The 15859-nt window shown below is 37.3% G+C and overlaps 1 protein-coding gene across 1 annotated transcript; it reads left to right on the top strand.

Moving 5' to 3' along the window:
* Positions 1-6257: 6257 nt before the first annotated feature.
* Positions 6258-15790, top strand: LOC142108381 (embryonic protein UVS.2-like). Its single transcript, XM_075192005.1, has 11 exons — positions 6258-6363; positions 7896-7949; positions 8714-8770; positions 9303-9437; positions 9530-9647; positions 10567-10745; positions 10857-10938; positions 11084-11211; positions 12604-12719; positions 14272-14497; positions 15554-15790. Exons 1-11 carry the CDS (start codon positions 6351-6353, stop codon positions 15556-15558), a joined length of 1113 nt encoding a protein of 370 aa, XP_075048106.1. The 5' UTR covers positions 6258-6350; the 3' UTR covers positions 15559-15790.
* Positions 15791-15859: the final 69 nt, after the last annotated feature.

The raw sequence follows: 15859 nt of genomic DNA, 5'->3' as shown, positions 1-15859 counted from the left end.
CTAACACACATAGATACAGACAGAGAGAGACTAAGGTCAATTTTGATAGCAGCCAATTAACCTACCAGTATGTTTTTGGAGTGTGGGAGGAAACCGGAGCACCCGGAGGAAACCCACGCAAACACGGGGAGAACATACAAACTCCTCACAGGCCATGGTCGAGAATCGAACTCATGACCCCAGCACTGTGAGGCAGAAGTGCTAACCACTGAGCCACCGTGCTGCCCACTAATCCTCACGTTATAATGAGTGATACACAAGTTGATGTTTTGTAAGTTTATTATTCACAAGAGGGAACTCACAACTGGAATGAACAATGTGGATTGTTTAATACACTTGTAGAACCAAATGAATGTTTACTGGTCTATACAATGTTGCACTATTATATATAATTTTGTTTTTCATGTTTAGACCATATTGATGGAAAATAATTGGAGAGCACCTGATCCATCTATTAAATAGAAGCATATATATATATATATATATATATATATATATATATATATATATATATATATATATATATATATATGTGTGTGTGTGTGTATATATAATATATATATATATATATATATATATATATATATCATACACACACTTCAATATAGACCTATGAGGGAATGGTAGCTCTTTAAATCTCTCATAAATATTTATTTGGCAAATATCAGATGTCACTTTCAATGTAGACAGAACATTTAGGGGCATATTCAATTGTCGACGGGATTGACGAAAATCAAGCGGTCCGCACACGATTACCGTTATTATGGTAATTAATAAGTAATTCAACTGCAATTGCTTTGTTGTCTCTTACATTTTCCCATTGAATAAACACTTTGTGTGTCGTTTCTATACTCTGCTATTATGTAGTTGGTAATAGCCTTCAAATAAATCCTATTACATAAAATATATTATTATAAGTAATTCAGCAAGTGATATATATTGATCCCATGGTAGTTAGACTTGCAGCTTAATGTCCAATATTCGATAATGATTTAATTATAATCCTCTTATGCAGTTCACCTACTGACAGGTCTTAAAGCTATGTATAGATTATAAATTAGGCAAATTTTTTCTCAAATGACGAGGAATAAACTATCCCAGTAATAAGGGATTTTAGTTAGTCCTGTCGGTGGCTTGTTTTGTAATAAATTGCAGCAATGTACAAGTTGCTATGTCACTAAATAGGTGTAGAAAATAATAGGTGTAGTAAATACAAACATAGTAGCTAATCAACAATCACCGCTAATATATATATATCATCATCATCACCATTTATTTATATAGCACCACTGATTCCGCAGCGCTGTACAGAGAACCTGTTCACATCAATATATATATATATATATATATATATATATATATATATATATATATATATATACATATGTATATATATATATACATATGTATATATACATATATATATATATATATATATATATATATATATATATATATATATATATATATATACATATATATATATATATATATATATATACATATATATATATATATATATATATATATATATATATATATATGCACAGCTAACACTTGTCTGTACAATTTCAGAATGACATTAACAACGATTGGATTGGATTTTCCGCACTTCACGCGCACACACTATTAAAAGCTTAGACAATTAAAGTGCACTTTGCACACACAAAGCAGCTGAACTGATCCTTAATTATAAATCTGATATGCATTCTTCATGGTTAAATAACATGCTTCATACGGCAACATTATCTCTTACTTTATTTTAACACTGCAATGAGGGCAGAGTGTTTATCGAGAAACCCGTGATTATGTTCCATGTATTACTGAGGTATAAACCCTAAACGAGCACATTGGAAATCAATTATAATTACATATGTATTTTTGTTAGTAGAAATTTACATACTGCCTCATGCATCGGAATGACCATTTGACCAACATATATTCTAAATCAATTTCACAATATTTCAAAAATGTTTTGAATACTTACAGGGCCTCATTCATTAAGGAACGCGAAATAAATGCAATGTGCGTTTAAAAAAACAAAAAACGCATGTAATACAGGTAATAGGATTAAAAAATAAATTTGCAGTGTTTGCAATTGTATATTTGTGACTAGAGTCTATACATTGTGTTAATTCCACGTTTGTGTAACAATTTAGAGAATAAGGGTATAGTTATTGGTAACGTAACAAACGCTAAAAGAAAGCAGATGTGTGCGATGCAGAAACACATTTTTATATAAATATCCCAAGATAGAGTCTCCGATCAGAAAAAGAAATAATAAGCAGTTTAAATGTAATTCTATGAGGTCAAATGTGCTCTTACTCTCCCTTTCTCCCACCTGCTTGCTCCAAGTCAAAGAACCTGGCAAGTCCTCTGCACTAGGCAGCTTAGACTCGGGGGCAGTAAGTACATTTACCCCCAGGAGAACTGACCCTTACTGCCGCATGATGCAGTTTCTGCCGACAACATTTTATTTTCCCCATTATAGTTCAGCAATGCGGAAGGAAGAGCCGCTTCTCCAGTGCAACTGTAACGCATCCAACATTACCATATTGCGGCTCTGCCCCTGGTGTCGGCAGGCCAGGTCATGGAGGGGATATTCTGCTTTATTTCTGGTTTCTATCTTACTTATGGTGTATCCTACATACTGTAGGTCACATGTGCATTCTAACATGTATATTGCTCCTTCGGTGTGGCATGTGCTTTGCCAGTCATAGTATGTGTGTCTTTGGTGGTATTGAAGGTTACTTCTTAGGTATATATAGTGCCTCTAGCTTGTTGACTTTTGCAACCCATGAAGCTACAGCAGTGGCAACAGGCATTGGTTTATTTTCCTTGGCACATATTGCTCTGTGCTCTCAGTGGCAGGTGGCTAGACATTTAGCTGCTTTGGCATAGACAGCACAGTGTTTTTTGAGCATAGGCTTAGGAAGAGTTGTTGCATTTATTGAAAAATAGTAATAAGTCTTCTGTTCTAATTGAAATATTATTGTATGTTTTTATTGATTCATTTAAGATGTGATCAATGAATTCACTTTTTAGTTAGTTCCCCGATGTAGGTATGATTCCTAGTACAGTTCATTATAGTCTTTCAGACTGGCTACAGGGAATGTGGTCTAACCAGTTTTGATGACGATTGCTATTTACAGGGTTGCAATTGTTACAGTTTAATAGCTTGTGAGGTCTTTCTGTGAATTGTGTTGTTTGTACGTAAAAAGTAAAAACGATGGCTCTATCTGTGTCTGTGGTGAATTGCAAGTTCAGATTATTACTATTAATGTAAGATATGTAAAGTTGTAATATGCACCTTTGTGGATGATAAAGATATCATCAATATAGCGCCGCCGGAAGACTATTTCAGAACCGGAGAGCCAGGGCTCAGAGTTGACAATTATTCACGGCCCAAATGTCCTTCTAGAATTCTGGTATCACAATTGGCTCTTACTTGGTGATTTTGAGCCACACGTAAGATACATAAGAGAGTGTGTTAGAATGTAGCTGCATCCAGATATGCTTTACGTATATATATATATATATATCGATGTGGCTGTATACTAGATAAGATTATCATCATCATCAACCAGAGTATATCACCGGCAGTAGGACACAGCCTCAACCAGGGGCCACAATGCATCTCCCAGGAAGAAAAAGCCTTGTGCTAATGGCATTGGGGCTCTTCCCAACACCCAAAATAATGTAAAAAAGTAGACAACAGTATTTTAATCAGTGGCTGTACTGACACCAGCAAGCCCTGGCAATCATTAGCTGCTTGGAGCATACCCATGACTACCTCAACATACTGACACTTAAAGAACTACAAGTGCCAGCACTGACTGGGGCCCACTAAAACCCATACTGCCACACAGAAAAGTACAAAAAAAACAAAAACACAGTATTAAAATTACTTTATTTTAAGAAAGACTCTTATATTTATTAAACTGCGGGTTTGAATCAGTGGAGATGTTGCTTATAGCAACCAATCAGATTCTAGCTGCCATTTTGTAGAAAATACTAAATAAATGATAACTAGAATCTGATTGGTTGCTATAGGCAACATCTCCACTTTTTCAAACCTGCAGTTTAGTAAATATACCCCTTCAATTTCAATTCACCTGATTATCAACCAAAAATATTATGGTATCAGCAGAATAGTGTTTTCTATGCCCGTGTAAATCAACCACATGAACCCAGTGTTTATCTCCTCCTTTTGCCTACTTAGTTGGCAGGGAAATGCCAGCTTCATGTTTAACTAGCAATGAGATTCTCTATGATGCTGTCTGGGTTCCTGTGATATACCTACCAACTATGAAGCAATGAGATTCTCTATGATGCTGTCTGGGTTCCTGTGATATACCTACCAACTATGAAGCAATGAGATTCTCTATGGTGCTGTCTGGGTTACTGTGGCCTGAGCCCTTGTACCAACTATGTAGCAATTAGATTCTCTATGGTGCTGTCTGGGTTCCTATGATATACCTATCAACTATGAAGCAATGAGATTCTCTATGATGCTGTTTGGGTTCCTGTGGCCAGAGCCCTTGTACCAACTAGGAGCATATTTCTTTACTATAACAAGCATTCAAATCTATACAACATTACTTTACCAAATGGCAAGAACTTAGCATAGCGGATTGGAAAAAATCTTATATTCCTACATAATATATAAAATTATGACTATGTGCACTGGCACACGCTCTCAGAGTGGCTGTTACTCAAACAGTACTTTGGGGTTTGAGTTTCCAAATGTTCTGCTAAAGGTACGATAGATGAACGCAATAGAGTAGTTGCTTCGCAGTACGAATTGTGCTGTTACCATTTACACATTTACACAAGCCAGTTACACATTTTGAATTTTTGATAAATGAACTCAAGCATGTGAATGTATAAAATGTATTCATGGCAAACTCTACGATTTAATAGCCAATTCCATTCCTATGTAATGTTTCAGTAGTATTTTAGGCCTGTTTTTGTTACAATCTGTTTGTGATATTTAAGTAATAATAAAACTAATAACAGTAATTATACAAAGACAATGTTACCTAGCTATGCTCTATTCACATTTCAATAAAGTAAAATACGGTATATTAAGTATTTTATTTAATTGTCAGTTGCTACAACCAAGATAACCCACAACACAATGTAGTTGTTCACGTGTCGTACTATGAAATATATAATCCAGTTGTCATGGGCTTAATTACTATTCTCTAGTTAAAAATTGTCATAGATATTAGTCACACTTCAGTAATGTATTGCATGTTTAAGACGCCCCAGTACCGAAGCACAATACATAACTAAAGATAGGCAAAATGTTCGACCAAAGTTGACATTTCTACGAATGTCACTGTTGGCCGAAGAAAAATCAGTTCTCAATGGTTAAGTATTTTAGTGACAAATCACTGAATTGTATCAAGATTATAAAACCTTAAAGTGACAGTAAATGATCTGCAGACTCTCATCATGATAATCACCATGTGGTCACACGTCAATATGATTACACACCTGCAACAGCCGTGCATTGACCGCAGGCGTCTCTTCTGGTCATTCCTGAGATCAGCCAATCTGCCTTGTGGTTGGTTAGATTTTCTCCAGAACTGGTATAAAAGATGATCCCGAGACTGAGGTTATCATACAGCTAGAGAGATTCTACATAGTACATTACAGAGAATAACAAAGGAACGAGATGGATGAAATGTTCTGCCTTTGTCTTCTGCTTGGTGTTATGACCTCAGTGACAAGTCTACCTTTGGACCTATCATTAAAGGTGAGATACTGAATGATCATGAATAGGACGATGTTACCTGATGCTGAGGGAGGTTTAGGGTGACTGTATGGGTTCTAATATCCAGGTTTTGTATATGAAAATAATGTTTATTTTTTTCTGGTGACAATTGTATAAATGTGAGGCTTTCTACCCTCCACCAGTACTTTATGCAGTATAATGTATGGGGTGACTTATACCATTGGTCACTTCCTCTTACAGTCACTAAGTAAGGAGTGGACTGAGTGGCCGAGGGATTAGAGAACATAGAGAGGAAGAGCAGGGAATCTACTTCTCTTTCTCTCACTTCACTCTCCATGTAGCTCAGTGACTGTAGAGTGATATGTGTCTCAATTCACTTTTAATAACAATTAATAGTTGAGGAGTGCAGTAACGGACTGCACAGAGGTTATGGATAGTAATGTGTTTAGGGACCAGAAGGTGAAAGTTTCGCCTCTTCTGCCTCTAGAATTCTGCCACTTCATGTGATGTCGTCACAAAAATATAAATACTCCAAGTGAGACCAGTGAGTAACTTTAATCGAAATGTGAGCATAAACCAAAACTTATTTATCTTTCAGCTTCCCATAATGAATGGCTTTGGTAAGCTGCATTTTTTACCTCTCATTTGAATATCTTTCATTTTCCCTGTCTTGTCCTTTTCTACATCATCTATATTGTTTATTTTTATTATCTCACCTCTTTGCTTTAATTACGTTATTTACTCTTCACACTCTCCTCTACTCCTTGTTCAATGTCTCTCTCTCTCATTCACTGGCCCCTTTGCTTTGAATATCTTTTAATCAGTCACTTATATTAAGTATTTTCTACTAAATGCTGACTGTTTTGATATGCTTATATATCGTTTAGTATTCATTACTAGTATAGATGGTTAGGGGAACAGGCGCCATCTCCTGGTGTAGATGGTAGTGTACAGCAGCAAAGAAGTCCAAGGTTTTGGTACAACTGACCTCAGCTAGTTTTGTTAAGCAGAAAAAACCCTCAAAATAAACACCTTGTCTCTCCGGCACTAACTAAACACATGTCGCTCCTGACTATTAAACTAAACAAAAACATTAGACGTTCCAGCACATATAGCTTACTCACAGTAGATTTCAGGCTATCTCCTACAGAGACCCTGCAGTCCCTTTCCACAGGCAGAGCAGAGACCCAGACTGACCAAACGGACATATTTTTAAACATCTCTTACAGCTGCAACCATTCACCAGTCTGCTGTCAGACTGGCAGAACAGAAAAGCCATACTGGGCCTTGTAAATGGAGCCCACCCTTCTCTCTCCATTTACACCCCAGGAACCCTAACCAGCTGAAACTGAACACACTCAAAAGGATGCTCCTTCCCACACAAAAGCTTTCTCCCTGGGGTTTATAAAACATGTGGGTCAGAAGCCTGGGACTAACATACACACACTTACAAAGTAAGTGGAAGAAGAAAAGCATGTATGTGGAGAGGTAACAGGATTCTGCTGCTACTCAGATGCTGATGACTAGAGACCCACGTCTGCACTGTCAGCGCTATGTTCAATGAGATCGCGATAACAGCACCCAGAAGTCATAAATGCATTCCAGTGGTTATACTCAGAAGTACTAGATACGTTTCAAGTTTAATAAGCAATACAATAATACTGAATATTTCTCACCTTTGTTCTGCAGATCTCTCTGATTCAGCAGGTCCCCTGATAACTGTAGTAGGCCAGCAATACTGATCCATCAAAAAATGTTTCATAGATCAACAAAGCAGTTAATGGTACTCTACCGCCAATGTGACACAAGGAGAGAATCAGTGAACTGTTACAGATGTCGGGGTACTCTCTGAATCGGGGTGATCAACTGACCCCTGACCCCAGTAACGTAATATTCAGTATTGTTGTATAACTAGGGATTCTCTTACCGTGACCACTTACAATTAAAGTTTATATCACAACTCTCAGCACAATATTTCAATGACGCCCCCCCTCTCTCTCCCTATTTCTCTCCTAATTTCCCTCTCTCTCTCTGTCTGTCTTTCACTCTGTCTTTTTCTCTATCTGTCTCTTTCTCTTCTTGCTTTAAACCATCTCACTCTTTCTTCTACTGATGTCAATCCTTTCACCACCACTATGTTTCTCTTTGTTAGAACCAGATACAGAAATACTGAACATGGTGAAGGCGATGGAAGAATCTCATCCAGGTATGACCGCTAAGAATAGACATAACCCGCACCACCCTAGTATAACTACACACTGCCGAGAACATAAATATATTTACAATTAAACAATGTGCAATAATGACCATCACTGGGATATTGTATATACATTCGGGTAAGTAAAACATTCACTGATGTAGATACATATTGGAAATTTTTTACAGCACAATAAAAACTGTTTGTTGATTGTGCTGATATTCCCCCGTACTCTATATGTGATTATACTGACACTGTCCCTGTCTATTTGGATCTATCATATACGCAAAATATTATTTGAGATGTCTGAACTTTCTGTGGTTCAGTTCCCAGAAGGCCTCATGATATTGGTCCATATAGTTTTATTTTCTTCAATTAGTTCAAAAAAGTAATTTTTAATTATGCAGCAAGGGCATAAAATTTATTTATATTGTGCATCCTTTTTATGTGATATTTATGGCATTTTCGAAGGTCGTGGTTGTTTGGGGACAACGTTGTGTTTTCAGCAGTCTCATCAACCTATTCCTATTCATTTCTTTGAATCAGATACAACTAGACAGTTTTATCTGGACAAACTGACGTATAAGAGTCTGGTCACATAACATCTTTATCTGGTCTTCATGAGTTCATGTTTAGCAACTAAAACATCAACAAAAAAAGTAACTTATATATTTAGGAATTCCTTTAGTAGCTCCAACAACTGCACTCAGGAGACCATTCAGATACATGTAGTGTACATGGTTATCACATTGTAATCACATTTGTATTTACAGCAGGTGATGCCAGAGAACCTGAGGATACTTTCAGCAGGATTATTGAAGTCAACAAAGGTATCAACATTCTACTAAATGCTAAAATACAATACAAAGGAGTTAGGCTAGGAAGTCTAAGGGGGGAATGTAATTATCTGCGAGGAGTCTACGGAGACACATCGACTCAATGTTACTTCTCAAATCTCCGCTCATTCACCCCCCTCGTCCCATAGAGATGTGAGGAGGAAAGGACCGGAGATGTGTTACCATATCGGCCGGCAATGTGCGCAGCCAGACATTGAGGTGACGACCGGCAGAACCTTGCCACTAATTGAATTCCTCCCTAAATCTATAAGAACGGTATTTTCAGTTGGTTAGTTGAAATGACTCCTACGTTGTACATTCATGTGTGGTTTACATACAATAATTCTTATAAAATATGGAAAGGTGTGTTATATATGTAAGAAACATATTTCTAATGGCTGAAAAGATGGGTATAATATACTTTGTTATTGTTAAAGCATAGGATTAAGGTAATTATCTGACATGAACTTTACTCACAGTACATTAACATATGAATGCACCATGTCCATTTTTCTGATTAATGTAGGTTATAACATAACAGTACAAGAAGGAGACTTGATTATTAAAACTGGGCGCAGCGCCACCACGTGTGAAAACTGCCTGTGGCCTAAATCTGTGGATGGGACCGTCCCTGTTCCATACACCTTATCCCCTGCTTACAGTGAGTTTCCTCTTCCTTATGGTCTACTAATGTAGTCATAGCCATCTATTGCTCTAATCTATTAATAAATGCTCAACATTCCTTCTCCGCAGGAGGCAAAGACCTCACGTTGATTAGAACTTCTATGCAGGAGTATGAGACATTAACCTGCGTGAGGTTCATACCCCGGACAACAGAGAAGGATTTCCTCAATATCGTCTCTGCACATGGGTAGGTTCTTCCATTATGTCTATGTCTAAAAGGAATGTTTATTAAGAGGAGAGATGAGAAAAATAATTCATTGGAAATATTATTATTATAAGCACTGATATATTACACAGTGCTGTACATTGAGAGACTCATGATACAAATGACAAAGACATGAAACAGAAGGTAAAGAAGAAGCTGACCAAGTGGGCTCACAATCTAGCTGTGGGGAAGACATGATACATAAGATAGTTAAATATCTACTGTAGCAGCTGCTGGGGAAAGTGTGTGTGGCGATAGTACGTTAGAAGCACTATCGGCCAACAAATACAAAGCAGTCATTGGTGACAGTGGTGGATTACTCTTGGATTGAGAAGATGCAGACGAAATCGGAGACATGAAATGTTAACCAGTGACTGTAATACTCCTAAGACAGTCAGCCAATGTCAACCATAACTGGACACTGAGTTGCAAGACACCAAAACCAATGGGATATTTGCTCATCTTTACTCCCAAGTGCAAAACAAACAAACAAATAAAAATCTCACATATGTATATATACTATAGAAATAACCAGGATACAAGCAGTCCCTGCTATTGGAAGTCTACAATCCTCACTGATCGGTATGGTGGACCCTGCACATGGGGAACAATAGTTTTAGAAATAGTTGTGCAACATTTTTCCTTATTTATATTATTCATTAGTTTTTTTTCTAGTCAATCAGTCGAGCCAGACGTCTCTCACCCCTTTTGCATTTGACTATGAAACTAACTAAGCAGAACATTCTTAAAAGTTAATATTCACAAGCAGTGATTATTACATTTACACTTATTCTGGAATGGTTCTAAATCCTCCTTCCAACTAATTACTATGTATTGCCCTGTGTGGATAAGTGTGCTGTAACCATGGAACAAACACTCATTGCTTCCTTACTGTCTCCAGCTGTATGTCATATGTCGGACGGACAGGTGGAGCTCAGACTGTTGGAATAGATATTGGGGGTTGTATGATCAGAGGAGCTATACAACATGAACTACAGCATTCTCTGGGATTTCACCATGAGCATGCGAGGAGTGACCGTGATGACTATGTCAACATCATGTACGAGTATATCTCCCCAGGTACTGTGCACAAAGCAATTGCATAAATATTGACTTTTGGTTACTTAAAGAATATGTTGTGTCGTTTTCATTCAAATATGGGGCGTAGTAATTGGACATTTCCTGTTACAGATGTTAAGAGCAATTTTGACAAACATACCACTAATAACCTGGGTCTGGAGTATGACTATGGCTCAATGATGCATTATAGCAGGTAAGTTTATACTCCTTGCTGTGCACCTTTTTACTAAATTACATATGATGGTGCTGGAAAGTGATTAGAACACATTGATGTTGGAATGTTCCCTTGTATGTTGTATCATTCTGGAATGTACTGAGGTCTTCTCTCTGTGTGACAGGTATGCATTCACTAACACTCCAAACCAAGCTACCATTGTACCCAAGCCTGATCCAAACGTGCCTATTGGACAAAGGGATGGAATCAGTATCTTGGACATTTCTAAAGTTAACCGGCTTTATCAGTGCAGTAAGTATTGATAGATATATGAGGCCTCAATTAGATTTAGGAGTAAATCCAGCTTGCACCTTGGTGCCATGTTGTGTTGCATGGGGGGGAATGCAAACTTCCTATCTCATCTCTAAACTGTAGTGTAAAGTTATAGCTGTCCAGTATATTTGTGCTGCATGCCAAAGAAGTGTTAGATAATTCAAGCATAGTTAGAGGCAGGAGAGAAATTCAAATGACTGTGAGTTTATTTTAATATAATATAAACATATACAGAAACCAATGATCATATACAGTGAAAGCAGAGTTTGCAGCTGATTTGCAAACACAGAACAAAGTAATCTTCTAGTGGCAGTCTCTGATAGCTGTAGTGAATACATGATCTCCAGAGACACTGGCAGTCTAGAGTGCTTCACACAGAATAATTAAGGCACAGACTTGTAGAAGCAGACACAGTATTCACAAGATGCAAACTTGGTGATGGAGAGCATCCAATTGTCCTGATCTAACTAGAGACATCCAAGCTCCAAGAACAACTGAGACAAGCCCAGAGCCCCTCAGTGCCATAATCAACAGGTAGAGTGATATAGAAAAAAAAATCCTTCATGGTTAGCTGACCAATGTTTAATAGGCTGTTCAATGTTCAAAGTGTTGTACTCAGAGAGAGAGAGAGATCACAGTGAGCAAGATGCCGGAAAGCTGAGTTGGAGTAGTAATGCTGTTTGCCAGGGTCTATAGTCAGAAGTCTTGGTATTCCATCAGCCAGGGGATAACGAGCCATCGTTGAAGCTGAAATCAGTAAACTGAAAAATCCCAGAGTGTACACTATACAAGAGTCCAGAGTGCAGAGTGAAGCTCTATCACTGACAAAGCTGCATAGAACAGGAGGGAATTTTAAATCAGGTCAGGAGAGAAGTCTACCTTCATTTAATGAGACAGGTGACTCATGCTCACTACAGCTTAAGGGGCAATGTCAACATAAAGTCAATGACTCATGCTCACCTGAACTAAAGAGGCAATCACAATATCCTAACAAGAAAGCTGCATTTTTCCTGCATTAAAAAAAATGTATTTGCACCCCTGGCATAGCACCATGGTTTGTCCAGGTGTAAGTATGTGTCCATTTGCAAAAATCCATTCCAAGTCTAAACGAGGACCGTAGACTGTACAGAGGCAGAACTAGCGAGCTGTGGGCCTCTGTGCAAGGAGCCAGGGCCCACAGCTTGCTAGATCCCTGTGTAGTGGGCCCCATTATCTCCACGGGCCACAGTGCACTGCACCAATGTTGATTGCGCAATAGTCTGACTGTAGGTGAAGGTATCTGTCACTTATATAGTACATCATAATTATATAATAACTGAACTTACTTCACCAAGTCTAGTCATTGATTTAAATCACATTTTCTCTTCTTAGATGTTTGCGGTCATTTGCTTAACGATGTAAAGGGAACTGTGAACTCGGCCAACTATCCCTTTGCATATCCCAACGATGCCAGTTGTGTTTGGTTAATCAGAACACCCTCTGATCAGGTACAGTAATGAATGGCTGTAACAGGTGACAAACAGACGACACAGGATTTAGATAATATTTCTAAATCAATTCTGTCACTTTCGGGGGGATTGCATCCAACAATCCTGAATGACCCGATAGCCTAGAGAAAGCAGAAGGATGTGGCTTGACAGACTTAATAGCAAATGCAAAAGTCAAATTACTCTATATGTTCACAATATAATGATAATGTGACCTGTACACAACAGAGAATAGTATAATGACAGTAATTAATAAATGTGACCTTTCAATGAACTTACAAAAATCATTTAAATACAGGCACCAATATGAAATACAAATTAAATTCAATTAAAATCAATTAAGCACAGATATCTGTTGTTTTCCCCATTAAAAGTAATATGGGAATCTTCTTTCCTTCCACAATTTAAATTGAAATATCATTTAAGTCATGCAAATAGTTATCTGCGACTTTATATATTATATCCGCTACATTAACGATTTTAGTACTATCAGATAAAAGGTTCAATCTGCAATCAGTCAAGCAGAAGCGGCTAACTAGTTCTGTTGGTCGTTATAATCCTTGTACCTCATTGAACCAGCCCTCTAAGCACCCACAAGAGATACATGCCCTGACTGAGCAGCACAGTGCCCTAGTGGTTAGCACTTCTGCCTCACAGCACTGGGGTCATGAGTTTGATTCAAGACCATGGCCTTATCTGTGTGGAGTTTGTATGTTCTCCCTGTGTATGCGTGGGTTTCCTCCGGGTGCTCCGGTTTCCTCCCACACTCCAAAAACATACTGGTAGGCTAATTGTCTGCGATCAAAACAGATGCCCGCCTATGACTTTTAAACACATACTCAGTAAGAAAATATGTATTACACACAAATAGAATAGACAACTCTGCATGAGCCCCAAAGTGTTCATCAATGTGTTACAAACTTACAAGACGCTATAGAGTTTGGTTCTGCACCAGATGCATTTCTTATAAATTATTGTCCTTTCTCTAATAAGTAGTATGTCATAAACCACCACTTTTTAATATGACTTGTAGGTAGCGCTTCCCTGAATAAGAATAATCGTCTAGCTATCAAAAGAAAATGCATTTCTATAGGGGGCACTCTGGGGCTCAAATGCTACAAACATGTATTATATTGATATGCATTTAACATCAAAATCAAACCATCTTCTTGGTACGTAGGCGAAATATTTAAAAACAAGTATGTGATAAGCGGGCCCCTGCCCCCCAGCACAGCCAGCCCCTGATTATTCTGAAATCCAGGGTAGCTTGTAAATCTTTAAAGGGCTGAACTGCTTCTGGGCTGATCTTCCTGAGCATTGTATCATATGCAGGAAAAATGTGATAGAAGGATTGGTCATCATACACAATGGTGGTATATGATTGGGTTACTGCTGCTCAATGCCAGGATGCAATGCTGCTTGTTAAAGTTTTACAATACTCAAAGGGTTAAGCCATGTAGCTGATGACATCATCATATAAAAGTGTAAATTAAGTAACACATGATCCTATTCCTGAAACTAACATTGCCTGATATTAATGTTTAATATTTAGGTCATGCTGAAATTTAAAGCCTTTGATGTCCAGTCCTCACCTGATTGTGTATCTGACTACATCAAGATTTATGATGGTCCCAGTAGGAAATCTCCGGTGCTGCTGGACAAGAGATGTGGGTCTGGAAAGATCTCTCCCATAGTTTCTTCCACTAACCAGATGTTGATTGAGTTTGTCAGTGACGGCAGTGGCACCGGGACCGGCTTCAAAGCTACATATAGCTCAGGTATTGTATTCAGAATTAAATCTGCTTAAATGTTATAATTTTCCACTTTGTAATTCTACTTAATATTCTACATATGGAGTTTTTGCATTGAATGTCGGGCCATGAACTATGGAGTATTGTTTGCAATTAAATAAAATATGAAATTCACAAGTAAACTAATTAGAGAGAGGTCACAAGATAACATGAAATATTTATTTAATCCTCCGGTGACCTATTTACGGAAGATACATTATTTCTACTTGTCAATAGTCGTATGTGGTATTAACTTTGCATGGTCTTGTCAGTACAATATATTTGAATACATTGCTTTACATTTTATATATAAGAGATGAATATAATCCAATTCCAATCTTGATATTTTCACTTACTATTATTAAACATTGGCACTTAATTGACTAACCTAACACTACAAATGTCTTTACCTGCATATTAACCACAGACATCTGCATAAGAACTAACACGGATCGTACAATTCAATTTGTATCGTAAGGTTTATAAAATCCAGCAAGCGTCAGCATCATTTGTTTTGTTATCAATGTTAGTAATTATTATGTTTCCTCACTCTGGTGTCTCCCGTATCTCTACTGACAGCGAGTGTATAGCGACAATGCTGTCACATGTTATCAATAAGTTATCTAAAACAATATAAATTGTATTACATATTAATATCTACAGTATGCCCATGAATGTAATCTAATAGTAGATTTATAATAAAACCCCCTTTATGTCTGCTGATACTTTGTTATATATGTTTGCATGTGTCATAATTGACTTATTATACAGGTGCCTGTCCTTGTAGATGAACAAGGACATCACATGAAAGTTGCCCGTACCGGTCCCTGTACAGTTCCCGGTCCTTGCACTGTTTTATCATCGGAAATTATACTGTATATTAATGAAAATAAAGCCATTGGTTATCCTCATACACTTGGTCACTGTTGTATATAGTAATGTGTCTACTATATATGGTTATTAAATATTTTGCAGGTACAAGAATGTATTTATGTTTTATGTCATTTTGTTTTCTAACGCCTATTTCTGTCTCTCTCTCTACAGCATAATTGAGGAATATTACACAATGGGGTAATGTTATTTTGCTGTAAGACAAACCACTAATTTCGGAAATAAACTGTCTATACATGACAAAGCAAATCTACTTCTCCCCAGTGTATTTCAAACGAGAACCATAAAGAAGAACAATGTAATTTCTATATAAACTATTGTTTATACTTGAATAGCAGATTATATTTGTATCTCTGTCTTACTATGGATTTGAATATGTCTGTTTTTAGTAAGCATAAGGACAATAGATTGTATACATAATAAAATGGTTTCATTGCATAGCTGTGTGAGATATTTATT

The sequence above is a fragment of the Mixophyes fleayi genome, chromosome 12, assembly GCF_038048845.1.
Source record: "Mixophyes fleayi isolate aMixFle1 chromosome 12, aMixFle1.hap1, whole genome shotgun sequence".
NCBI lineage: Eukaryota > Metazoa > Chordata > Amphibia > Anura > Limnodynastidae > Mixophyes > Mixophyes fleayi.
This window is presented reverse-complemented; position numbering and strand designations above follow the sequence as displayed.

Coding starts and splice junctions, on each gene's coding strand:
- LOC142108381 (XM_075192005.1), top strand. Junction 10,746..10,856: donor GTACGAGTATATCTCCCCAG/GTACTGTGCACA, acceptor TTCCTGTTACAG/ATGTTAAGAGCAATTTTGAC. Junction 12,720..14,271: donor TCAGAACACCCTCTGATCAG/GTACAGTAATGA, acceptor TTTAATATTTAG/GTCATGCTGAAATTTAAAGC.